At 38.1% G+C, this 27,698-nt stretch overlaps 1 protein-coding gene across 6 annotated transcripts in view; it reads left to right on the top strand.

Moving 5' to 3' along the window:
- The window catches only part of HERC2 (HECT and RLD domain containing E3 ubiquitin protein ligase 2), a 256,324-nt gene that overhangs the window by 103,697 nt on the left and 124,929 nt on the right, over positions 1–27,698 (top strand). For 4 of the 6 annotated variants that reach the window (XM_070572323.1, XM_070572302.1, XM_070572306.1 and 1 more), the window contains exons 21-35: positions 3,006–3,190; positions 4,635–4,790; positions 5,486–5,671; positions 11,360–11,530; positions 11,902–12,005; positions 13,330–13,480; positions 15,605–15,819; positions 16,293–16,425; positions 16,525–16,652; positions 16,745–16,940; positions 18,725–18,858; positions 19,415–19,588; positions 19,667–19,803; positions 19,922–20,073; positions 20,746–20,937. In XM_070572323.1, coding sequence (XP_070428424.1) covers positions 3,006–3,190; positions 4,635–4,790; positions 5,486–5,671; positions 11,360–11,530; positions 11,902–12,005; positions 13,330–13,480; positions 15,605–15,819; positions 16,293–16,425; positions 16,525–16,652; positions 16,745–16,940; positions 18,725–18,858; positions 19,415–19,588; positions 19,667–19,803; positions 19,922–20,073; positions 20,746–20,937 — 2,414 coding nt within the window. The remainder of the gene's footprint in view (positions 1–3,005; positions 3,191–4,634; positions 4,791–5,485; positions 5,672–11,359; positions 11,531–11,901; positions 12,006–13,329; positions 13,481–15,604; positions 15,820–16,292; positions 16,426–16,524; positions 16,653–16,744; positions 16,941–18,724; positions 18,859–19,414; positions 19,589–19,666; positions 19,804–19,921; positions 20,074–20,745; positions 20,938–27,698) is intronic. The other 2 variants (XM_070572331.1, XM_070572337.1) reach the window with 1 other exon arrangement.

Genomic DNA, 27,698 nt, shown 5'->3' with positions numbered 1-27,698 from the left:
GAGTGGTAACTGCAGGAGTTGTAACAGGAGCAGGGTTTACTTGGCAGATCAGATGAGAAAACGGACATTGAGTGCTCTGTAATTGAAAGGTAAAGTTCTTGGCAGAAGTTTTAAATCATAAAGCGACCTCATGAAGCACTTTTCTGAGTTCTGAATGCCCCACCCTTCACTGAGGAGGATGTGTCACCCTCTGGTATCTAGATGGACGAGAGTGAGTACTGAGTCCCTGACCTTGGGCCATGGTAGTCACTGTTCTCATGAGGGCCAGCTCTCCTCCTGGCTCAGACTGTTCTCTTGGTGTGGAGAGACCCAGCTGTCCACCTGCCTATGCCTGTGCTGTTCAGTCTGGCAATCACTTGCATCTTTGATGAGCACTTGAAATGTGTCTGGTGTAGCTGAGGTGTTGAGTTTTTATTTTTTATTAAATAAGATTCAATTATTTTAGTTGCATTATTTTTTATTAATTAAAATTCAAATGTAAAAACTAAGACCTGATTCAGTTTTTAGAAAACTTTCGAATATGTTTGGAATAACTTGGTCACATGAGTTTACTTTTTTAAGTGCATTTTCTGACTCTAAGTCAGATTGAGTGTTTTTAGTGAAAATTTAGTTACCTGAACTGACATTTGCTTTAAGTATAAATACACAATGGCTTTTCAACACTTAGTGTAAAAAAAATAATGTAAAAAATCTTAATGCTTTTTCTGTTGGTTTTCTGTTGAAATGATGTTTTCACTATATTGGGATAAATACATTATTAATACTGATTTTACGTGTTCTTTTTGTCTTTGTGGATATGACTGGTAGAACATTTTAAATTACAAATGTGGCTCCCTGGCATTATGTTTCTGTAGGACAGCACTCTCTAGACCATCCTCACAGGTCATCTTCTGAACCTTCTTCTTTACTTTGGATCTCCTTGGCACGCAGGGAGTTGGCTCCACAGTAGGTTTATAATAAAGATGTACCTATTTGAAAAACGCAAGACAAAAACTGAAGTATGGACGTAAACAGCACCTTACAAAAATTTTGGAAAATAGAGAAAGCATCCACAGCTTTCTCACTAGCAGAATGCCTATAATCCAGGCTCTTTTCACAAGCATAGATAATGTGCCCCTTCCCTTGTAGGGATAGACTTTAATGTTTGATTTTCTCACCTTAACTGTTTGTGACTGAAGGAGACTCAATATGTTGACTTAGCTGATGCAGTTGTTGAAAAATAGTTTAAAGATGTAAGAGATTTTGGAGACGTTTCTTGTACTTTCATTTCTTGGAAAACAAGTTGAAGAAATTGTAGCTTCCCAAAAATAGCCATGAAACAGATTTCAGAGTAACTCTTTAGTCTTATGCTGGCAAGGAGTTGCAGAAAACCATTTATATTTGAAAATACAGAGCTATGAAGATTTTTTGGTTAGTGAACTTTATCAGAATTACACGTTTTGATTATGGTTCTGAATTTTATATTAAGGAAATAAGTTAAAAGTTTTATTGTATTTTCTTACTGTCTTTTGCTCCTTTGTGTATAGCATAAAACCCAGATTCTAGACCTGTTTCTTCTGTTGTGATGTGGTTATCAGGGCAGGTTACCAAGTCAGGGAGAAGAAAGGTGAGGGCGACTAGAGGCAAGACCCAGTGAGTGCCCACCTTGATTTTGTGTGACCAGGGAGTGGTGCCATGTACCAGTCCAGGGCTCTTTGCTACTCTTTCTTGGCAACTCTGTGGATGCGTGTTGAAGTGTTGGGTTGGGACTCCCGAATGTCTCCTGCTCTTGTCCTCGCTCACACTGCTGTTAGTTTCTGGAATGAACCATGGGGCAGGTACAATTGACAGGTTCTTCACAAACTTACTGTCACGTTAGGAATGGAGCAGAATGCCTGTCTGTGGCCTGGTGTTGCACAGGTTCCAAACTTGCCTGCTCAGTGGCCGTGCCAGGTGTTGGCCAGCTGGCTGTTGCCCTCATGGCTGGGACAAGGCTGGTGTGAGGGAACTGCTTTGACGGCATCCCTAGAACCAGGTTGTACTTTGGCTCTTTTTCCTCCACTAATCCACTTCCTCCTCTGTTCTCAGTACCAGGGATCTGGCCTTGTTCACCTAGTGCTGAGACTGTCTCTAGGTGGCAGGGTCTTATCTGGTGTTCCCCGTCACCTCTAATCTGCCTTCACACTGACACCAGAGTTACCTTCCTCAAACACAAATAGGATGTCACTTTCCTTTCTAAACCTTGGTGGCCCCGCATAGCAGAAGATAGTCCCCGCAGCCTGTCACTCCGTCACCTGCAGTGTCCTCTCCCATGCCTTGTCTTGACTTCCCTGCCTTGTTCTTCGCATTTTGCTCATGGAACCAAAACAATTACTGCTCTTCTAATTGTGCTTCCCAGGACTCATGTTTCTTCTCCTTTCTTCCCATTTACTAAAGACACATGACTTAAGTCAGCTCCTACAGTTGGAATTGGAGTCTTTGCTCCTTTCCTTACCATGTTCTTGGATCACCGTTTCCTGACCGGTCTATTTGTACCCACTTTGTCTTCCTACCTGTACTCTCTGAGCCCTGTACCCTGATATGGCCCACCTGAGTGATTACTTGAGTAGGTCTAAAGGTAGACTTGTGAGGCAGATGCAGAAATGGGAAAGAATCTTGTCTTTAAGAGTAGTGTCACATTTATATTTGAAATGCAGCTTTGGACAAAAAGTAATGACACAGTTGTTTTTCCTTCCAAAGGTTTGTGCAGGCGTTTTCTATCATTTTGGACCATTCTATAGAGCTTGCTTTACATTTGTAAAGTGAAGGGCATCATTACATCTTTTGTGCCTTTGGTGCTGCTCTGCTCAGTTTTGACTGAGGTTGGCTTATTGCAGGTACACCTGACCCACATTTGGGAAAGGAAGCCAGCTGCAGGTCACCTCGATATATGAGTTGTATTTCTGATTTTAGTTTATGTTGTCCTTTTTTTTTTTTTTTAACAGACATAACTTGTTTAAATTTCCAACCCTCTTTCCCCTGCATAGAAACATTGCTTCTCAGACGGTTGTCAGATTGAAAGATATTGCCCATCGGATTTCATCATGTCTGGACTTTGAGCAACATAGTCGGGAAAGATCTGCGTCGTTGGATTTGTTGCTGCGTTTTCAGCGCTTACTTATTAGTAAACTTTATCCAGGAGAAAGTACTGGTCACACCTCAGATATTTCTAGTAAGTTGCTTAGAATGTTAAAGTGTCTTATGTGTGTTTTGGGCTTCTTTATTTAGGCCTTTTCACATGCCTATTCTGCATGCCCAGATGTGTGGTTCTTATACTATTAAATGCACCAATTTTGGGGGACTTCATTTTGCATCCACTTTTTTTTTTGATGAATATTTCTATATTAGACTCATCAATATTTTTTATTTCATTGTCTTAACATTTAAATTCTTTAGACGTCGGAAGTAGCATAGCATCTTTTATGTTTAGGTTAACCTTATAGAAGATTTATCAGACTTATTCCATGTGTTAGTTATAGACTGTTGGAGACTGAGATAATGTGGGAACGAAATAGTGACATAGTATTTGTATGTCACACTGGGAAGCCAGCTGGGTGTAGTAGAAGGAATGAATCATCATTGGAGGAAGACTGGGTCCTAGTTATAGCTCTGGTTTATTAGCTGCTGGATTTGAGACTAGTCTCCTGGGAACTGTAGATCACTCACCTTTAGAATTGGGCTAACGCCTAAGGGTGCCCGTGAGAATTAAAATAGGATGATATGTGAGTGCTCAGCTCTGTACACGTTGTGGAGTAGAGCACTTTCCACAAGCTCTAAAGGTAGCCCCTGGCTCTGCATAAGGTAACTCTCTCTGTCATGGTTGGAAAGGTCTGCTGCTTTTGTTAATACAGTCCTGTGCTGCATAACAACATTTTGGTCAATGACGGACCATGTATATGATGGTGGTCCTATAAGATTAGTAACATACAGTCTATTTGTGTAGTAGGCTATACCATCTAGGTGTGTGTAAGTACACTGTATGGGGTTTGCACAACAATGAAATCGCCTAATGATGCATTTTTCAGAATGTATCCCTGTCACTAAGCAACACATGACTGATTTTTATAGCTAGTATATTCTAAAATAGCTTAGTTGCTTCCTGAAAAGAGATAGGCACTTGTGGATGATGGAAAATTTTGGATTGAAATAGGTGAACTATAAAGTCTGAAAGAGTTGATCATCTCACAGACATAAAGTCGCAAGGACTGGAAAGCTATTAAGAGTCTTGTAGGAAGAAAAGTTAAAGATTTTATGAGATTGAAAAATGCCTACCTTTGTTCATTGAGAATAATTTATAAGCATTAAGACTTGGACTTAGAAAACATTTGTGTATTGGATATAAGGTTTAAAACTCTGTAGGTTATGACTTTAGTATTTATACACCCAAAGTTTCTAGGTACTGTGTAGTGCAGTGTATAAAAATCAGTGTAACTAAATTCACTGTTGCTCAAATTATGTGATATAAAGAGTCAAGGAGTAAGGGTTAATAGCTTCTGTTTGAGAAAATTGTTATAGGTAAAAGGTGTATAAATGACAGTGGAATAGTGGAGCAATTCAGTTTATTCACAAAGTAAATTTTAGTAGTGAAAATGAAATTTTCTGAATCTTTCTTCAAGGTCCTGAGCTAATGGGTGTGGGCTCCTTGCTAAAGAAGTACACAGCCCTTTTGTGCACACACATTGGAGATATACTACCTGTGGCATCCAGCATTGCTTCCACCAGCTGGCGGCACTTTGCAGAGGTGGCCTGCATTGTGGAAGGGGACTTCACTGGTACTTTTCTTGTTTCCTTCCTGTGGATGTGTATTTATTTTTGGAGATTAATGAGAGTTAAAATTTATCATTTCCTGATAAACCTGCATGCCTGTACCTCATCCGTTTTCTAGTCCTATTGCCTTTCTCCTTTTGTTTGTTTTAGTTACTGGTATTCTGTTGTTAAGCAACCTGGTACAGGAATCCTATCACTGTAAATATAATTAGTGATTTAGAGTCATACCACCATTATCAACACTTCAATAATGAGGTCATTGGTAATTGTCTAATATTTCAGCAGCATAGAAATTAATTGCCCCTTTTAGGACTTTAATAAATTCCAACATTGCTTAAAATATTTTCAAATCAATTCTGTGACAGTACAGCATTATTATTGAGTGCTTTTTTCTGATAGTAAACGTAGTTGTAAACACTTAGTTTTCTGAATTAAAGACTCTAGTTAGTACTTCTATCTTGAAACAGTGTTTTTGGAACGTATTCTTGTAACTCAGAAGGTTCTGTTTGATACCTCTATTTACCTCTTTTGAAATGAAAGATAAAATAATCCTGTAGAAGTATGCTCAGGACTAGCATTCCTTATTTTGCGATTTATCAGAATTTAAACATAGAGCAAGCATATAAAGTGGTTTTATAGTATAGACCCTTTATATTTAAATTTTAATGCTTTTTTTCACCCTCCTTCTTTTTAAATGTAGGTGTTCTCCTTCCAGAACTGGTAGTTTCTATAGTGCTTCTGCTCAGTAAAAATGCTGGTCTGATGCAGGAGGCTGGAGCTGTCCCTCTGCTGGGTGGCCTGTTAGAACATCTGGATCGATTCAACCACCTCGCACCAGGAAAGGAAAGGGACGACTATGAAGAGTTAGCCTGGCCCGGCATCATGGGTATGGCATCTTAACTTAGAGGACTTTCACTGAGGAAAGTTATGTCCTAGTCTAACCTAATGTTGCCTTTTTATTTGAAAGAATACTTGATAAAGGAATACCAATTATTTGTCATTTTCACTGGTGGTAGTTTAAGTGGAAAATGAAGATAATCCAAATCAGAAGACATTTGGGTTATATTTAAGGAACATTATTCTGTTAATAATGGTTGTAGTATCCTGAAATGGATTATTTTAGAAAGTTTTGGAAGACACTTTCTTGGGAGGTATCTCCAGAAGTAGCTGTTGAGGTGGTTAGATACGGTCCAGGTTTGGAGGTAGACATCGATATGGGATGCCTTTCTAAATGCGTCGACATTATCTGATGTTAATGAGTTATGGAATTCTTGTAGTCAGCTGAGCACTTGCCTATTGGTACTGTCTGTAGTGCTTGCCAAATTGGAATGAAACTTGTCTTCTCAAAGTTTTTAGCTTGGACATTTTTGAATCTGAGTCTAAGTAACCATACTCTATGGTTCTGCCTTCTCGGACTCATAGAATTAATTAAAGTTGTGGTTTAACTTTGATTTTATAGGAAAGCTCAAACAAGGTGAGCATTTTTTCCTCCCGTTGTAGACTGTCATCTCTATAACACAGGAGCTTAAAACAGGAAGTAACAGTTGTCCTGGGGAAAATAACCTTAGGATATTGAGCATAGTTTTTTATTTTTTAATATAGCTAATATTTTCATTCAGCTGCTTTTATGAACTTAAATGGTCATGTGTTGTTTTTGTCTGTATTCCACATATGGTTGAGGGTATTTAATTTGATCAGCAATTTGAACTTACTCATTTTGAAACCTTTTTTTATTGTGAAGTATAATACATACATAAAAGTACGGAAAGCAGCTTTGTGATTGATCACAGAGAAAACCATTCAGCATCCATCTAGGTTAAGCAATGGAACGTTTGCAGGCTCCTTCCAAACACTGCCTCTTGTCTCCCTGAAAGATTCCCCTCTCCAGGCTTGTGTGGTCACTGCTTTCCTGCTTCTCTTGATCATTTTGTCAGATAGGCATGTGCTCCTTAACAACTTAGTTGTTGAAACATTTTTATGTCTGTTTCTCCATGGTGTGTAGGTTATGCGTTAGTACAGAGTGCCAGGTTTCCATGGTGATTGTGCTGATTTTCGTCTCTGTAGAATGTGGGAATTCTCACTGCTGGTACGGATACCAGGAGGTCACCTGTCATTCTGTTCCATAGGCATTTTGTCCATAGGGTCACTGTGCCAGCATCTTTGGGTGAAAGGACTGTTGTTCATCTCTTTCCTGGCGTAGCACCTCTGTCTAAATCAAATGACTCTCTGCCTGTGTCTGTTTCTGAGCTTATTGCTTACCCCCTTGACTTTTTGGACTTCTAGCACCTCTAGTGTGCTGTTGAATAGAAATGGTCATAACAGGCATCCTTATCTTGTTCCTAAGAGCAGAGGAAAAGCTTCCCAGTTTCCACACATGAAGTATGATGTTTTTTGTAGAGTTTTCTTTGTTGATACATTTAAATATTAAGGAAGTTTCCTTCTATTTCTGTCTGCTTTGCTCCCAGGTTTTGTGAATGGATATTAAATTTCATCAAATACTTTTTTCTGCATTTCTTGATGATCCATCCGTACAGTTTTTCTTTTATTTTTCTGTTGTGTGAAATTCTGAGTTTTCAAATGTTAATCAAACTTCCATTTCTGGAATAAAACTACGTTGGTCATATTATAATATTGGTCATATTAATATATATTGCTGGTCTTTTTTTTTTTTTTTTTTTAACAGTTTTGCATCTGTGTTTGTGAGATTGGCCTGTAACTTTCTTTTCTTGTAATTTCCTATAAGTTACTGATAACCACTGCTCCTCCGCTAACAAAGAAGCTGCAATTCAGGAAGATGGCAGCTTCCTGTGTAACCCCTGTTAATTTCTATTTATAATCTGTCAACTGAGAGTGTTGGCTAGTCAGGAGAAACTAGCTGATGGAGCTGATAGTGTGAAAACAGACATTCAACGTTTTGGTTCCCAGGTGACGCTAGTCTCTTCGAATGAGTTGGAGAATGTTCTCTCCTCTTCTGTTTTTGAAAGAGTGTGTATAAGAATAGTAGAATTTGCCAGATAATAATTTTGTCCATAGTTTTCTTTGTGAGCAATATTTTTGGAGGGTGAGGTAGAGTGGGGGCCCAATTTTAATTTTTTTAATTGTGATAAAATAAACGTAATGTAAAATTTACCATTTTAACCATTTTTATGTTTACAATTCTATGACATTAAGTACATTCACATTATTGTGCAACCATCACCACCATCCATCTCCAGAACCTTTTCATCTCCCCTCAAGTGGAACTCTGGCCCGTTAAACCCTAACTCCTCGTTCTCCCCTCTCCCAGCCCCTGGCAACCACTGTTCTACTTTCTGTTTCAATGAATTTGACTACTCTAGGTATGCCACAAAAGTAGAATCATACAGGGGCTGGCCCCGTGGCCGAGTGGTTAAGTTCGCGCGCTCCGCTGCAGGTGGCCCAGTGTTTCATTGGTTCGAATCCTGGGCACGGACATGGCACTGCTCATCAGACCACGCTGAGGCAGCGTCCCACATGCCACAACTAGAAGGACCCACAACGAAATATACAACTATGTACCGGGGGGCTTTGGGGAGAAAAAGGAGAAAAATAAAATCTTTAAAAAAAAAAAAAAAAGTAGAATCATACAGTATTTGTCCTTTGGTAAGTGGCTTATTTCACTTAGCATGTTTTCAAGATTTATCATGTAGCATGTGTCAGAATTTCCTTGCCTTTTTTTTAAGATTGACACCTGAGTTAACATCTGTTGCCAATCTTGTTTTTGTTTCCTTCTTCTCCCCAAAGCCCTCCAGTACATACTTGTATATTCTAGTTATGAGTGCCTCTGGTTGTGCTATGTGGGACACCACCTCAGCATAGCCTGACAAGTGGTGCCATGTCCACGCCCAGGATCCGAACTGGCGAAATCCCAGGCTGCTGAAGTGGAGTGCGCAAACTTAACCACTTGGCCACGGGACTGGCCCCTCGTTCCTTTTAACGCTGAGTAATGTTCCATTTTATGTACATCACACTTTGTTTATTGATTCATCTGTCGATGGATACTGGGATTGTTTCTACCTTTTGGCTGTTGTGACTAATGGTGCTATGAACATGTGTGTGCAAATATCTGTTTGAGTCCTTGCTTTCACTTCTTTTGAGTATATAGCTAAAGGTGGACTTTTTGAATCATATGGTAATTTTATGATACATGCTTTCTACCCTCTTTCCCCCAACAGCTTATCTCTCGGCCATCCTCTCCCTCTCTTTGGTCATACTGTTTATTTTTTGTTGTTATTGTTGACTTGTAGGAGTTTGTTATATATTCTGGATACATATGATTTGCAGATATTTTCTCCAATTTTGTGGGTTGCCTTTTCATTTTGTTGATGGTGTCCTTTGATGTTTAATTTTAATGAAATCCAACTTATCTATTTTTTCCATTGTTCACTGTGCTTTTGGTGTTTTGTCCAAGAAATCATTGCCAAATCCCATGTCATGAAGCTTTCCTCCTAAGGTTTTTCCCAAGAATTTCATATTTTATAGTTTAACTCTTACTTTTACATCTTTGGTCTATTTTGAGTTAGTTTTTATGTGGTGTAACATAAGGTCCAATTTGATTTGTTTGCAGTTGGATATTCAGTTTTCCCATCACCGTTTGTTGAAAAGGCTGTCCTTTCCCCATTGAATGGTCTTGGCACTCTTGTTGAAAATCATTTGACCACATATGTGAGAAGTTATTTCTGGGCTCTCTTTCCTATTCCATTGATCTAAATGTCTATGTTTATGCTGTTCTTCATTATTTCTTCTTTCTTAAGATTTAATCTGATATTTTTCTAACTTTTTTGAGAAATGATGCTTATTAGCACACTGCTGTTTTTGTAATCTGCTTATTATTAAAGTTTTCTAACAATAGATATTAGTATAATGGATCTAGGTTAACAAGTATTCACATTCCCCAGCCCCTCCTACACTTTTCTTATTCACTGATTGAATTATTTTAAAGCATATCTCTGTTTTTAAAACATTTTATTAGGTTTTACCTATTAATGGTAACTTTTCTTTTGGTAATAAAACCACAGTATCATTATCCTGTCTAAGATTAACAGTGATTCCTTAATCTCCGTGCAGTCCATGTTCAATTTTCCTGCATTATCTGAAAAAGCTTTTTTATTGGTGTTTTTTCTTTTTTTTTTGATGAAGATTAGCCCTGAGCTAACATCTGCTGCCAATCCTCCTCTTTTTGCTGAGGAAGACTGGCCCTGAGCTAACATCCATGCCCATCTTCCTGTACTTTTTTTTATATTGTGACGCCAACCACAGTATGGCTTGCCAAGTGATGCCCTGCTCGCACCCCTGATCTGAACTGGCAAACCCCTGGCCGCTGAAGCGGAATATGCGAACTTAACCGCTGTACCACTGGGTCTCCCCCTGTTGGTGGTTGTTTTGAATCAGGATCTGAAGAAGTTCTGCACGTTGCAGTTGGTTGATACATGCTTTCTACCCTCTTTCCCCCAACAGCTTATCTCTCGGCCATCCTCTCCCTCTCTTTGGTCATACTGTTTATTTTTCAAAGAAGCAGGACATCTGTTCTGGAGAATTTCCTATTTGCTGAACTTGGCTGATTGCATCGCCTCTTCTACTCTAACATCTTGTATAAGTTACATTTTTTCTTTCTGATTTCATGTACATGCTTGATGAGATTCGGGTTCAGTTTTGGTGGCTCAGTGTGTCCGAGGTTATCCAGTGTACTTCCTGTTTCATCAGCTTAGGCCTGTGATGCTGGGTGGCCCTACCTACAGTTCTCTTCAGATGGACCAGGGACTTTATATGTATAGTCTATCCTGTATAAAATCCCCCAGCAACCTTGCTGTCAGCTGTTTGGTGGCACAAGGTACAGTTTGCACAGGAGGGACACGATCCTAGCTTGATTCCTCCCACTCCCCTTTTACTGTTTTTTGTAATATTAAGTTGGTGTCCTGCTGCTTCCAAAGATGATCAGTGATGTTTTCTATTTTTTTTTAGTGCCACTATGAACTCATAGAATTTTATTTATTTGATGTTTATTAACTTATGTACTTTTTAGGTTTTTTCCCCTAATATATACGTTTAAAGGTATAAATGCCTTCAACCATACATTGAGCTCTATGTCACAAGTGTTGAACTGTGGTATTTTCATTATTGTTCATTTCAACGTATTTTTTAATTTCCATAGTCATTTTTTCTGGGGATTTGGGGTGACATAAATATATTTCATAATTTTCAAATATGTAGAGCATCCTTATTTTATTTTTGTTACCTGTTTCTAATTTAACTTCTTTGCAGTCAGCATGTGTGCTCTGTAACTTCATTTCTTTGAAATTTTTGAGATTTGGTCTGTTGCCTGGTATATGCTCATATTTGCTATTCATGATGCTCATATGGTATTGTATGTGTTTTTGTTTTTTAAATCACTCCACATCCTTGCTGAATTTTTGTTTATGGTGACAGTTATAGAAAGAGATATTTTAATCTGCCTTTGTGATTGTGGATTTGTCTGTTTCCCCTTGTAGTCCTTTCACACAATTTGTTCTGATCATTTTATCTATTGATTCATTGATTTTGGTTTCTGTATATACAGAGTCATTTTTTACAGGTCAGAACTGTAGAAATAATGAGGAGGTGACACTTATACGCAAAGCTGACTTGGAGAACCACAATAAAGATGGAGGCTTCTGGACCGTTATTGATGGGAAAGTGTATGATATAAAGGACTTCCAGACACAGTCACTAACAAGAAATAGTATTCTTGGTAAGACCTCACTTTTTAGTTCATGGTTAAAAGTTGTAGCATGGATCATTTTAAGCGGAGCATTTGGCTTTTAAATAATAATTTAGTACTGCTACAGCCCCTACACATGTTGATCTGTCTTTGACTTTGATGTCTGTCCTATCAATGATTTCAGGCACCTTTCAAGAATTTCTCATCATTATGCATTTTTTTGTTCAACGCTTGTTGGAACTGATTCCTAGTTCTGACTCGGCCCAGGCAGCCGTGGGAGAGAGTGAGATCATTATACTTTGGAGTTGACGTGCCTCATCTATTTCCTACTTGCCGTTTCTACCATGGATGTCTAGGTGGATTGTATTAAAGTCATGTTGCTTTTGTCCTTTTTGTTTCAGCTCAGTTTGTAGGGGAAGACCCAGTGGTAGCTTTGGAAGCTGCTTTGCAGTTTGAAGACACTCGGGAGTCGATGCATGCCTTCTGTGTTGGCCAGTATCTGGAGGTGAGGCTGTGCAGTGAGTGCATGGTGGGTGTCATTGGAGACCTTCTCTGTGTATCTGTGATGGGTGGTTTTCACCCTGAAATACTGATAGCTGGGCCTTTTGGGCTAGGGGGTGGTCATTAAGTGATAAACTTGAGGATCCTTTAGAGGTTTTTTCATAAATGAATTTACATTTATTCACCTTAAGATTTATGATGTGCTGTTCTTGAAAAACTAGTTTAAAAATCGTTCATTTTTTAAAAAAATATAGTCACTGTTCTACAAAAATAAAGTTTATCCTGTGATATTTACAGTTGTTTTGTTAGCTTATGTAGAAATTTGGAGTGGGTTACCATCTTGAAATATATATTGTTTTGGAAAACTCTCTAGTAGCATAATTCTTTAGAATAAAAATATGTCTTTTCTATATATTCATGAACATTGGAGTTAATTATGTATTGGGATTGGCTTTCAGGTATGGATCCAGAGGTAATAAAATTTATCAAATGCCATAGGGTAGGGCTTAAAGCATTTTATGAAGGAAAATTAACTTTGCTTGTAAGGCGCCCAATATGACTGGCAGAAGTTTAAGATTGTTTTCATTTGAACTCTTTGTTTTGTAACTGGGTTTGCTCTTTGTTTGGATAAATTTATTTCCTCCATATGTATGGTCACAGTTCACTAACAGCAATATTTGTCATGTTGTATTTCTGTTTCTCTTTGAGTTCTTTATACGTGTAACAATTCAGTATATTTTCTGAAGTGTATACGATCAGTCTCGAAACTTCTGTTTGATTCCCTAAGGAATTTTCCAGCTAAGTCATGTTTCTGTGCTTTGGTTTTTCCACCAGTACAGCTGTGCACTTACTGTTTACTTTGTAGAGTCTGTGTGGTTTATGTCTTCTGTTATTTTGGCAGCAGCAGAAGCTCACTATTGCAGGGTGTAAGAGCAGGGTGCCCAGAGCATCTGCTTCTCTTCATAATGGCAGTATGTCTTGTTTAAGGATATAAGCTGGGGCCGGCCCAGTGGTGCAGTGGTTAAGTACGCACATTCCGCTTCTCAGTGGCCTGGGGTTCACCAGTTTGGATCCCAGGTGTAGACATGGCACCGCTTGGCAAAAGCCATGCTGTGGTAGGCATCCAACGTATAAAGTAGAGGAAGATGGGCACAGATGTTAGCTCAGGGCCAGTCTTCCTCAGCAAAAAGAGGAAGAAAAGATTAGCTCAGGGCTAATCTTCCTCAAAAAAAAAAGTAAAAAAAGGATATAAGCTGTTGCTCTTCTTGGTTTTATGTTTTTAATTAACCCTGTTTTCTCAGACTGATGATAAAATTTCTCTTTCCCAGCCTGACCAAGAAGTTGTTACCATACCTGATCTGGGAAGTCTGTCTTCACCTCTGATAGACACAGAGAGGAATCTGGGCCTGCTTCTCGGATTACATGCTTCCCATTTAGCTGTGAGCACACCGCTGTCTCCGGTTGAGGTTGAATGCGCCAGTAAGGAAAGTTTTGTTTTCTGCCAACGGATTAGCAGGTTATTTTAGCTGAGCTATCAGTGCCGTTAAGAGTAGGAGAGGAAGAATCACAATGGTAGTTGATGAGGAAAAATAAGAATAGTGAGACTAAACCAGTGAATTAGAAAGAGCTGTGAGTGGCTTTCATTTGCTCTCATGATTTGTGGCAGCAGAGGCAGCTAATAAGTGTGTAAGAAGGTCCTGTGCATAGTTTCACTGTCACATCCTCTGCCACAGGGGTCAATTCGGCTTTTGTCTCCCTGTGTGTTCAGAAATCCACATGATGTGGATTGGCTGTTCCTGTTGGGAATAGTGTTCTGTTTGAGGATTGTGTTTTTACTAGACTCAAATTGAACACATTTTTGGATGGCCACCTCTGTAATCACCTGAAGTAATAAAATTTCTCCATATCCCATAAGATAGGTTTAAATTTTTCTTCGTATATTTGTACATTTCTCCATCCATCTGTCTGCTGACTATCCAATAAGCATCTCTTGAGTAGTTACTTGTGTGAGTTACCATGCTAGGCACTCAGAGTACAATAGGTATGGAATTAGATACACCTCTGCCTTCAGATGCTTTCTGCATGACAACGAGCCAGACATTATAGGCAGCTCAGGAAACACTGTGGTAGAGGACAAAACAGAGACATTTGAAAGTGTTTCTGCGGGGAAGAAAGGCTTCATAGAGGTGGAACAATCCTGAAATTGGAGTCCCAGAAAACTGGATGTGTGAGCCTTCTGGGCAGAAACACCGGTGTGTGAGGGGCATCATTGAGAAAAGCAGGGGCTTTGAGCTGCTTGTGTATGTGGAGTGTCAGGGGAGAAGGCTAGTCGGCAAGGATGGCCGTGGGTGCCTGCCATGGTCAGCCTGCCTTCTGGAGCAGACCCTTGGTGTGAGTACGGAGTGCTTTGCTGCCTGCAGAGCCTGTAAGTGGATGGACTCATCCCTTTTCTTAAAGACTTGTAGTACTCCGGGGAAGGTAGACTTGTTCTAAGTTGGCAAGGAGGGTAGGAACTACAGTGTCCGGTTAAAGGGGAGTAGAAGGTGCTGTGGGCCCTGGTGGGTGGGGGCCATATCCACTCTAGGGGAGCAAAAGCCACCATCGGAACAGTGCCTTTGAAGATAAGGAAGAGTTATATGTGGAGAGAGCCAGGAAGGGTTATGGTGAGATTTGTGTTTTAGAAGAATTAACATGGCACTTTGGAGAATGCTCCTTTTCAGTAATTGAGATTTGTTTGCTTGGGTTTTGGAGGAATATTTTGATAACAAAAGTTATTGAGAAAAATCTGTAGTGATGTACAAACTGAACTTTTGGTGAATTTCACTCTAGTTTTCATAGTATTTAAAATGAGCATCTCTGTTTGCACTGATGTATGGCATGCTCTCATGGGGGCTGCCTGTGCTTCACATGGGTCTCCTTTACAGTCCACTGGATCTCTGGTCTCCACGGATCTGTCCCTTACTAAAGATCCTGTGTTGTATGTTTAGTAGTCTCTCATTCTTATTACTCAAGTAATGCTATAGATAGATGTGGCCTGCCCTGAGCATGTCTTTCTTCATAGAACCTTTCACATGTGCTGTTCTCCTACCTGAATGCTCAGTGTCTTCATCTTTATCCAGGTCTCACCTCAGTTGTTGCTTCCACAGCTGATCCTTTATTGACCTTGCGCATAGTGGAGGTCTTGCTGCCGCAGTCTTATACTGCCTGTAGCATGCAGTTATCCCAACTGAAATTGAGTCATTCTTGTATAAGTGGTACCTTGATATTGCTCTCCCTGTTAGAATGCAAAGCCCCAGTCTTCACACGGTATCTGGAACTAGACAGCTCCATGCCTGAGCAGGTAGCCGGTAAATGCTGGACTGGAACTCTGAGCTCTGGTACTGTGCTTAAAATGTGATGAATAATCAGCAAGTGTTACCTGTTTTCACATAAGTATAGGAATTATAAGCCAGTCTATGTAAATATATTAGATGTGACTCTTTCATTTGATTGATGCTAAATTTCACATCCTAAATCAAGTATTCAGTTTTTTATCTTTTTTTCCAGTATTTATTTCTGAACAGTGCATTTAAGTTTCTTAATGTCTGCATATACGCTTTCTAGAGTGGCTTCAGTCGTCCATCTTCTCTGGAGGCCTGCAGACCAGCCAGATCCACTACAGCTACAATGAGGAGAAAGACGAGGACCACTGTAGCTCTCCTGGGGGCACTCCTGTCAGCAAGTCCCGACTCTGCTCCCACAGACGGGCCCTGGGTGACCATTCCCAGGCATTCCTGCAAGCCGTCGCTGACAACAACATCCAGGATCACAATGTGAAGGTGAATGAGGCCTTCCCCCACTGCTGCCTCAGTGTCCTTCTGTTTACCTTAGGACTTTGACATGTGAACACCTTCATGCTCTTTGATTAGCTTAGCACAGACTTTGTTTACATATTATTTGGACGGCTGATTTTGAGGTGCAAGGCTAGTTCAGTTCAATATGCCAGCAAGATTTTAGAAGCATTGCTGATTACAGGTGTGTCAGAAGCTGTGGCATGTAGTTTAGGATTCATTATGACTTGCTAGGGTGTAATGACCTCTCTATAATGTCCAAGTTTAAAATGTTAAGTTCTGTGCCCCGTTGGAGGAGGATAGCTCAGAAGATAATTCGAGAACGAAGGAAAAAGAGAGGTAAGAATGTCAAAGGTAGAAATATGCTGTCAAAGCGCATGCCTTCCCTTGGTATCGTTGAGTCTGTGATTTGGGTGAAGCTGTTTGGGCTCTGAAGTTACATCCAGCTGTTTCTGTTGCAGGACTTTCTATGTCAAATAGAAAGGTACTGTAGGCAGTGCCACTTGACCACACCAATCACCTTTCCTCCTGAGCATCCTGTGGAAGAGGTTGGCCGCTTGCTCTTATGTTGCCTCCTAAAACATGAAGATTTAGGTATGAAGCTTGATATTTTAGCTATACTATCGATCTTTCTACTGGCATGTGATACACATTCATTCTTACCCTGCCCTTTCTTTTAATTGTCTCTTACAGGTCATGTGGCATTATCTTTAGTTCATGCAGGTACACTTGGTATTGAGCAAGTAAAGCACAGAACGTTGCCTAAATCAGTGGTGGATGTTTGTAGAGTTGTCTACCAAGCAAAATGCTCTCTCATTAAAGTAAATAGATTTTGATTCTCTTTATTTTGTGCTTTGCAGACAGTTGGTAAAATATTTGTTATTAAGTCGTCTTTTCATACTTAACTTTGTAGACACATCAAGAACAGGGCCGTTCTTACAAGGAAGTCTGTGCTCCAGTCATCGAACGTTTGAGATTCCTCTTTAATGAGTTGAGACCCGCAGTTTGTAATGACCTCTCTATAATGTCCAAGTTTAAAATGTTAAGTTCTGTGCCCCGTTGGAGGAGGATAGCTCAGAAGATAATTCGAGAACGAAGGAAAAAGAGAGGTAAGAATGTCAAAGGTAGAAATATGCTGTCAAAGCGCATGCCTTCCCTTGGTATCGTTGAGTCTGTGATTTGGGTGAAGCTGTTCACTACTGCTCATTACACCTGGCATTTCTACAACTGCCATCGTATTTGTTATGTGTATTTATGAAAATATACAAATTCTGCTTATTTTTCCAAGATATTAGACAATGATGCACCTTTGGGATTGAGTGTGTTATGATTTGGTAACTGGTAAATTGATGCTGAAAAACGTAAATACTGTAAATTTTATTAAATTGATGGGGAAAAGGAAGTGTTTTTTTATCACGTGTCCTAGTAATGATATATTTGGGAATTGGGAATGTTTAATCTTTTAATTAATCTTGTCATTTTTATAAAAAGATGTTCTAATGTTTTTCTTTGGAAATACTGAATATTCTGATACATGGAGAAGTGCTTTAAAAGGGAACTAGATGAGTTACTAATATTTTCAGGAAGCAACTGTGTAGGGATATGGAAAAGCTTTTTTGCATTGAATAATGAAAATTTGAGTTAAAAAACATAAAATACTTTAGAATTTGGTCACTCGTGATTATAAACATGTCTACAGAAATTTTTGATTATATTCTTATGAATTAAACTGATTTATTCACAGACCAGCTTACTAAGCAATATTAGTTACTGAGTTTTTGATGGACATTCTGAACAATAATGTCATGAAACACTAACATTTTAGAAGACATCCTGAGTTGATTGTTCCTGAACAAACCGTTAAACCACAACAACTTGTCTGAATTCTAGAGATGCTCTGGATTAGGAGATCACGGCAAAAACACTTCTGAGAGCCCTTTAATTCAGGTAGCCAGTAGAGTTGTAGCAGGAGACAGCCATCTCAGCTTGATGGAGAATGATCCCTTCACCACCCTGCCATCACCTTCATGGATTCTGAGCCCACATTGGCACCTCTTAAAGTTTCTTGTTGTGGGTTTATATATATAATTGTGTGATGTTTGAAGCTGTGTGTTTGGTTTCTTTTAAAGAAAACTAAGTAACTTATAAATAATTAATATTATTGGTGCTGTGTTAGGAGTTGCCAAGACCACTCTTAAATGTGATGATTCACTGGTAGGGCTCCATAGGACTCAGAAGAGCTGGTATAGTCATGGTAATGCTTTATTACTGTGAAAGGATACAGATTAAAATTAGCAAAAGGAAAGGCGCATAGAGGGAATTTCAAAGGAAACCAGGCCTGGGCTTCTAGTGTCCCCTCCCAGTGGAGTTGCACAGGTTGCTTAGTTCTTTGAGGAGTGATGTGTGACGTGTCATCAGCCAGGGATGCTCACTCGAGCCTTGGTGACTAGGGTTGTTATTAGGGGTCAGTCACATATATGTGCAGGCCTGCATGACTGCCTTCAGTTACTCAAGACTCTAGCCCTCGGAGCAGAAACAGGGATCACCATAAGTCATATTGTCAGCATAAACTATGTGGTCATGCTGGTCACTCCATCTGGCCCTTTAATAAAAAGTTTGGCAACTCCTGGGCTTGCCCTTCTTGAGTGCTTCTCACCATTGTAGCGCTCACTGTCTTTCTGTCTGTGACATGGAGGGCAAAGTGTTATTACTAGATGTCATGTGAGAACAATTATGATAGTTTTTACTTTTTTAGTTTGAGCATTTAATTGATGATCACGTTTCTTTGAATAAAATATTAATGTTACTACCCTCATGCAGACTTAAATATTTCTTAATTTTAAATTATATTTAAGTAAATGATTTTTATAATGAATGATGTTTTTAAACATAGTTCCTAAGAAGCCAGAATCTACTGACGATGAAGAAAAAATTGGAAACGAAGAGAGTGATTTAGAAGAAGCTTGCATTTTGCCTCATAGTCCTATAAATGTGGACAAAAGACCAATTACAATTAAATCGCCCAAGGTGAAGTATTTTCTGTGATTCTGAGACTGGCTGAATAGAAACACAGCAAGTAGCAAAGGAATCTATAAGTATTATCTCTTTGACCTTGAGCATCTGTAGGATAGAGAGTGGGTTATTAAAAGTATGAATAACTGTGCCCCCATGATGCTTAATGCACTTGACTTATGATACTGTGATCAGATCCATAGCTGGAGAAGTGTTTCCTTTTATTTTTAGTAGTACATTATATCATTATTCATTTACCATTCATTAATTCATTCATTGAATGTATCCTTCGCTCCACAAACTGTCCTGGTCCCTGAGGCTGTTAATATAGATGATAATTTAGCTTTGTATGCCAAGTTAGCCGGTTCCAAAGTACATAAGATTAGAGATTATGAAATCATTTATAAGCCTTTTTATGACATAGTTATTTTTACCACAAATTAGTTATTAAATTTAAAATATTTTACCAATTTAAACCTATTGGCATTTATTTATATTCGAGTAACTGTTTCAGAGCACATGTTAATATCAATAGTGTAAACTAATGGTGAAAATGGTTTTCCTTTGTCAGGATAAATGGCAGCCACTGTTGAGTACAGTTACAGGTGTTCACAAATACAAATGGTTGAAGCAGAATGTTCAGGGTCTTTATCCACAGTCTGCACTCCTCAGTACAATTGCTGAATTTGCCCTTAAAGAAGAGCCAGTGGATGTGGAAAAAATGAGAAAATGCCTACTAAAACAGGTAAAATTTGCTAAGAACATTCTTCTCTTCTTTGGGTAATACACCCAACACTTAACCGTATGCATTGATATTTTGCAGTTGGAAAGAGCAGAGGTTCGCCTGGAAGGGATAGATACAATTTTAAAACTGGCAACCAAAAATTTCTTACTTCCATCTGTGCAGTATGCTATGTTCTGTGGATGGCAAAGACTTATTCCTGAGGGAATTGATATAGGGTAAAACTTTATAACATTTTTTTCTTAATTAAGGGAAGTTGTGGCAACAAAGCATTGTTCTATTTAAGTTAAAAGACTGGCAGCATTTTAAGTAAAATTCTTTATCTTTGTTTGAAAGGGAACCCCTTACAGATTGTTTAAAGGATGTTGATTTGATCCCACCTTTTAATCGGATGCTGCTGGAAGTAACTTTTGGCAAGCTGTATGCTTGGGCTGTTCAGAATATTCGAAATGTTTTGATAGATGCAAATGACAAATTTAAAGATCTTGGTGAGTTAAAAAGAAATCTCATGGTTAAAAGGCTGTATTAAAATTGCTGTTGAAGTCATGTCAGTGATCACATCAGCATTATTTCATAGTTTGGCTCTTAATTATATGTTGCAGAAACTTGGAAATGCTGATTTTTGTTTTTGGGAAGACTTTAATAACTTTGTGCATTAGAATGATAATCTAAGCTGCTTTAAGCTTTCTGAAATTCTAAAGAAAACTTTCAAAATTTGACAGAAGACGAAATCTTGTAGTATAAAGCTACTATAAAGCTTTTACATTTTAACATTTTCATGTATATTACTTACACCATATACCCTAAAATGTATATCGTCTCTTAATACTTAATTTCTTGGATAGTTTGAACATCTACAGAGAAGTGCTAGGATTGGTTTTGTGGAAGTGGAGTGAAGTATATGTGTTATATTTGAAATGAAATGAGTAAGCCACCTGGGATGTTTAGAGGGGTGATGTGATAAGTTTTGTAGACAAATGGAGATAGTTGTACGTGGAATGACTGGTAGGATTATTGCAAAGCAATATGGAGCTGCCAGATGTCCACACTATGGAAATCAACTGAAAAACGGATGGAATTTTTAAAAAATTGTTGATGCTTTCTGCATCATACATATTCTTGTATCCATACACAAGAAATTATGTGCCAATGCTTTTTAGGTATCCAACCCGTCCCCCTACAAACTATTACCAATGAGAATCCTTCAGGACCAAGCCTGGGGACAACCCCACAAGCTCGCTTTCTCCTGGTGATGCTCAGCATGCTCACCCTGCAGCACGGCGCAAACAACCTGAATCTCCTGCTGAACTCTGGCACGCTTGCCCTTACACAGACAGCACTTCGGCTGATTGGTAGGTCGGCGCTGCCTTAAGTCCTCTGTGAAAATGTCAGGATTTTGCCTTGATATATCTCTCTGTAAAAAACTTGTTTCTTTAAACTGTGGTAAGATACAAATAACATAAAATTTCCCATTTAACCACTTTAAGTTTATAATTCAGTGGCATTAAACATATCCATGTGCAGGCGTCACCACTATCTAGTTTCATAACTTTTTTGTCACCCCAAGTGCAAACCTTTGCCCATTTACCAGTGACTGCTTGTTTCCCACTGCCGTACCTGTTGGCAGCAACAAATCTGCTTTCTTTCTCTGTGGATTTGCCTATTCTAAATATTTCATATAAATGAAATCATACAATTTTTAACCTTTTGCATTTGGCTTAGTTCATTTAGCGTGTATCATCAGTACATCATTACTTTTTATGGCTAAAGAATATTTCATTGTATGAATATACTACATCTTAATTTATACATTCATCCATTGATGGACATTTGGCTTGTTTCTGCCTTTTGGCCATTATGATTAGTGCTGCTAGGAACATTTGTGTACAAGTTGTTGTTTGAACACCTGTTTCCAGTTCATTTGTTATATACTTAGGAGTGGAATTGTAGGGTCACATGGTAATTGTTTGTTAAACTTGCTGAGGAGCCACCAAACTTTTCTGTAGCACTGTACCATTTTACATTCCCAGTAGCAGTGGACAATGGTTTCAGTTTTTCCACATCCTCTCCAACACTATTTATTTTGGATTCAGGTTACCCTAGTTGGTGTGAAATGGTATCTCACTGTGGGTTGATTTACATTTCACTAATGACAAATGAAATTGAGCCTCTTTAAGCATGCTTATTAGCCATTTGTGTATTTTTCTTGGAGAAATGTCTCTTCAAATCCTTTGTCCATTTTTAAATTCGGTTGTTTGTCTTTGTGTTGTTGATTTGTAGGAATCCTTTACATATTCTGGATAGTAGACCGTTATCAAGTTACAGGATTTGAAGATATTTTCTCCCACTCTGTGGGTTGCATTTTACTTTACACAAGTTTTAAATTTTGATGAAATCCAGTTTATCTATTTTTATTTTGTTGTATTTTTGACATCATTTCCAAGAAATCATTGCCAAATCCACGGTTATGAGGATTACCCACTATATTTTCTTCTTTAAGTTTTATAGTTTTAGTCCTTATATTTAAGTCTTTGGTCCATTTTTAGGTAATTTTAAAATATGTGTGAGGTAAGGGTTCACTTCATTTCTTTTGGTTATCCGGTTGTCCCAAAACTGTTTGTTGAAAAGATTCTTCTTTTCCCAAGGCCTTGGCACCCTTGTCAAAAATCATTTAACTATAGGTATTTGGGTTTATTTCTAGACCCTCAGTTCTCGTCTGTTGATCTGTATGTCTATCATTATACCAATATTGTTTTGAACGCTGTAGCTTTTTAAGTTTTGAAATTGACAAGTGAGTCCTCTAACTTTATTTTCCTTTCTCAAGATTATTTTGGCTATTTTTAGTCCCTTGCATTTCCATGTGAATTTCAGGGCTAACTTTTCCATGTCTACAAAAAATGCCATTGGGATTTTCTAGGGGTTATAATGAAGCTGTAGATCATGTTGGGGAGTACTACCATTTAACAGTATTAAGTTCTTCATTCTGTGAACATGGGATGGCTTTGTATTTATTTAGGACTTATTTTGTTGAGCAGTATTTTAAAGTTTTATTGTTATTAGGGTAATGCTGGCCTCATCCAATAAGCTAGGAAGTGTTGCCTCCTGTTATATTTTTGGAAGAGTTAGAGAATTGGCGTTAATTCTTTGAATGTTTGGTAGAATTTACCAGTTAAGCCATCTGGTCCTGGGTTTTTCTTTATTGGGAGATTTTTGATTATTGATTCAATCTCTTTACTTGTTGTAAGTCTATTCACATTTATTATTTCTTCTTGAGTCAGTTCAGTTAATTTATGTGTTTCTAAGAGTTTATCCATTTCATCTAAGCTAACTAATTTGTTGGCATACAGTTGTTCATAATACTCTTATAATCCTTTTTATTTCTGTAGAATCAGTAGTAATGTCCCCACTTTTATTTCTGGTACATATGTGACCCTTTACCCCTTTTGCCCTCCCCTCACCTCCTTCCACTCTGGTAACCACTAATCTGTTCTTGTTATCCATGCGTTTATCTTACACGTATAAGCGAAATCATATGGTGTTTGTCTTTCTCTCTCTGGCTTACTTTGCTTAACATCTACCCTTAAGGTCCATCCATGTTGGTACAAATGGGATGATTTTGTCTTTTTATATGGCTGAGTAGTATTCCATTGTGTACATATACGACATCTTCTTTATCCATTCATCAGTTGATGGGTACTTGGGTTGCTTCCATGTCTTGGCTATTGTGAATAATGCTGCAATGAATATGGGGTGCATAAATTTCTTTGTATTGTTGATTTCAAGTTCTTTGGATAAATACTCAGTAGTGGGATAGCTGGATAATATGGTAGTTCTATTTTTAACTTTTTGAGAAATCTTCATACTATTTTCCATAGTGGCTGCACCAATTTGCATTGCCACCAGCAGTGTATGAGGGCTCCCTTTTCTCCACATCCTCTCCAACATTTGTTGTTTTTTTGTTTTGTTAATTTTAGCCATTCTGGAGGGTGTGAGATAATATCTCATTGTAATTTCCCTGATGATTAGTGATGTTGAAGATCTTTTCATGTGCCTGTTGGGCATCTGTATATCTTCTTTGGAAAATTTCTGTTCATATTTTCTGCCCATTTTTTCGTCAGATTGTTTTTTTGTTGTTGTTGAGTTGTATGAGTTCTTTATATATTTTAGAGGTTAACTGCTTGTCAGATATGTGATTTGCAGACATTTTCTCCCAGTTGGTGGGTTGTCTTTCTGTTTTGTTCGTGGTTTCCTTTGCCTTTCAGAAGCTCTTTAGTCTGGTGGAGTCCCATTTGCTTATTTTTTCTTTTGTTTCCCTTGCCTGGGCAGATAAGGTATTTGAAAAGATCCTTCTAAGACTGATGTTAAAGAGTCCACTGCCTGTATTTTCTTCTGGAATCTTATGGCTTCATATCTTACCTTCAAGTGTTTAATCCATTTTGAGTTAATTTTTGTGTAAGGAGAAAGATAATGGTCTACTTTGATTCTTTTGCATGTGGCTGTCCAGTTTTCCCAACACCATTTATTGAAGAGATTTTCCTTTCTCCCTTATATGTTCTTAGTTCCTTTGTTGAAGATTGGCTGTCCTTAGGTGTGTGGTTTTATTTCTGGACTTTCATTTCTGTTCTATTGATCTGTGTGCCTGTTTTTGTACCAGTACCATGCTATTTTGATCACTATAGTTTTGTAGTATGTTTTGAAGTCAGTGATTGTGATGCCTCCAGCTTTGTTCTTTTTTCTCAGTATTGCTTTAGCTGTTCAGCGTCTTTTGTTGCCCCATGTAAATTTTAGGATTCTTTGTTCCATTTCCATGAAGAATGTCCTTGGGATTCTGATTGGGATTGTATTGAATCTTTAGATTGTTTAGGTAATATGGACATTTTAACTATGTTTATTCTTCCAATCCATGTGCATGGAATATCTTTCCATTTCTTTATGTTGTCATCAATTTCTTTCAATAACGTCTTGTAGTTTTCATTGTATAGGTCTTTCAACTCCTTGGTTAAATTTATTCCTAGATATTTTATTATTTTTGGTGCAATTGTAAATGGGATTGTATTCTTGAGTTCTCTTTCTTGTGAGCATAGAAATGCCACTGCTTTTTCTAAGTTGATTTTGGACCCTGCAACTTTGCTGTAGTTGTTGATATTTCTAGTAGTTTTCCAAATAGTTCTTTAGGGTTTTCTATATATAAAATTGTATGGTCTGCAAACAGAGTTTCACTTTCACAAGGAGGAGAGTTTCCTCCTTGCCAATTTGGATACCTTTTATTTCTTTTTCTTGCCTCATTTCTGGCCAAAACCTTCAGTACTATGTTGAGTAAGAGTTGTGAGAGGGGGCACCCTTGTCTTTTTCCTCTTCTCAGAAGGATGTCTTTCAGTTTTTCCCAATGAACTATGATGTTAACTGTGTGTTTGTCAAATATGGCCTTTATTATGTTGAGGTACTTTACTTCTATACCCATTTTATTGAGAGTTTTTATTATAAATGGATGTTGGATCTTGTAAACACTTTCTCTGCATCAACTGAAATGATCATGTGCTTTTTATTCCTCATTTTGTTAATGTGGTGTATCATGTTGATTGATTTGCAGTTGAACCATCCCTGTGTTCCTGGTGTAAATCCCACTTGACCATGGTATATGATCTTTCTAATGTATTGTTGTATTTGGTTTGCCAATATTTTGTTGAGCATTTTTGCATCTATGTTCATCAGTGACGTTGGCTTGTAATTTTTCTTCTTTGTGTTGTCCTTGTCTGGTTTTGGTATCAGGTTGATGTTGGTCTCAGAATAAGTTAGGAAGCATCCCATCTTTTTTCAACTTTTCACAATAGTTTGAGAAGGATAAGTATTACCTTTTCTTTGAATGTTTGGTAGAATTCTCCAGAGAAGCCATCTTGTCCTGGACTTTTGTCTTTTGGGAGTTTTTGGTTGTTGTTTCAATCTCTGTACTTCTGGTCGGTCTATTCAGATTCTCTATTTCTTACTGATTTAGTTTTGTGAGGATGTATGATTCTAAGAATTTATCCATTTCTTCTAGGTTATCCAATTTTTAGCATGTAGTTTTTCGTACTATTCTCTTATAACCCTTTATATTTCTTGGTGTCCATTGTAATTTCTCATCTTTCATTTTAAATTTTATTTAGTTGAGCCTTCTCTGTTTTTTTCTTAGTGAGTCTGGCTAAGGGTTTGTTAATTTTATGTATCTTCTCAGAGAACCAGCTCTTGTTTTGTTGATCTTTTTAGTCTCTATTTCATTTTTGTCTGCTCTCAGTTTTTTTTCCCTCCTTCTGCTGAGTTTGGGCTTTTTTTGTTGTTCTTTTTCTCATTTTGTTACGTATAGTTTAAGATTATTTCAGATTTTTCTTGTTTGTTGAGGTGGGCCTGTATTGCTATAAATTTCCCTTTCAGCACCGCTTTTGCTGCATTGCATCGGAGTTAGTATGTTGTGTTTTCATTTCCATTTATTTCCAGGTATTTTTTGATTTCTCTTTTGATTTCTTCATTGATCTAATGGTTGTTCAGTAGCATGTTGTTTAGTCTTCATGTATTTGTGACTTTCCCAGCTTTTTTCTTGTAGTTGCTTTCTAGTTTTGTAGCATTGTGGTTGGAGAAGATGCTTGATATAATTTCAGTCTTCTTAAATTTATTGAGGGTGCCTTGTTTCCCAACATATGGTCTATCTTTGAGAGTATTCCGTATGTTCTTGAGAAGAATGTGTATTCTTCTGTTTTTGATGGAATGTTCTCTGTATGTCTATTAAGTCCATGTGGTGTAATATTTCATTTAAGGCCACTATTTCCTTGTTGACTTTCTGTCTCTATGATCTATCCATTGAAGTAAGTGGGGTGTTGAGGTCCCCTGCCATTATTGTTTTGCTGTCAGTTTTTTCCTTCTGTCTGTTAATAGTTGCTTTGTATACTTTGGTACTCCTGTGTTAGGCGCATATGTATTCGTAAGTGTTATGGCCTCTTGATGGAAAGTCCCTTCTATCATTATTATACTGCCCCTCTTTGTCTCTCATTGTCTTTTTTATCTTGAATTCTGCTTTGTTTGATATAAGTGTGGAAATACCACTTTGTTTACCATTGACTTGCAGTATTGTCTTCCATCCCTTCACTCTGAGCCTATGTTTGTCTTTAGAGCTAATATGTGTTTCCTAGAGGCACCATATTGTTTGGTCTTGCTTTTTAACCCATCTAGCCACTCTGAGCGTTTTGGTTGGTGAATTCAATCCATTTACATTTAGAGTGATTATTGATATTCGAGTACTTAATGCTGCCACTTTATCTCTTGTTTTCCCATTGCTCTATAGTTCTATTGTTTCTTTTTCCTTGTATTGCTGACTACCATTTCAGTTTGTTGGCTTTCTGTGATGGTTTTCTCAGTTTTCTCTTCATTTATGATTTGTGGCTCTCCTCTTTTTGTTTAGTAGTTACCGTGAGGTTTGTATAAAAGATCTCACAGATGAGGTAGTCCATTTTCTGATGACCTCTTATCTCCATTAGCCTAAGCAGGTTCTGTTCTTTCCTCTTTACCTTGTGAGTTATTGTTGTCACAAATCCTCCTCCTTCTTCTTCTTTTTTTTTTTTTTTTTGCTGTGAAAGATTGTCCCTGAGCCTACGTATGTTGCCGTTCTTCCTCTTTCTTTGCTTGAGGAAGATTAGCCCTGAACTAACATCTCTGCCAATCTTCCTCTATTTGGTATGTGGGGCTCCACCAGAGCATGACTGATGGGTGCTGTAGGTCTGCTCCTAGGATCGGAAACTGTGAACCCAGATCACTGAAGTGGAGCACGCCAAACTTAACCATGATGCTGGCCCCGGAAAGTATTCTTTTTTGTGTTAGCAGTTTGTGACTACATTGACACGTTTATAGTTATTTTAGATGCTTTCCTTTGTTTATCTTTTATGTTATAATTGTTTGCTAACCTTTCTGATAGAGAACTGCAATTTTCTGATCTTATCTGTCTATCTCCTTGCTCATAACTTTGTAAACCTTTGCCTTTTTGTTTCAGGTAGGAGGGCTCCCTTGATCATTTCTTGTAAGGCAGGTCTACAGGCAATAACCTCCCTCAGCTTTTGTTTCTCTGGAAAAGCGTTTATTTCTCCATCAC

This window comes from Equus przewalskii, chromosome 1 (genome assembly GCF_037783145.1).
Source record: "Equus przewalskii isolate Varuska chromosome 1, EquPr2, whole genome shotgun sequence".
NCBI lineage: Eukaryota > Metazoa > Chordata > Mammalia > Perissodactyla > Equidae > Equus > Equus przewalskii.
This window is presented reverse-complemented; position numbering and strand designations above follow the sequence as displayed.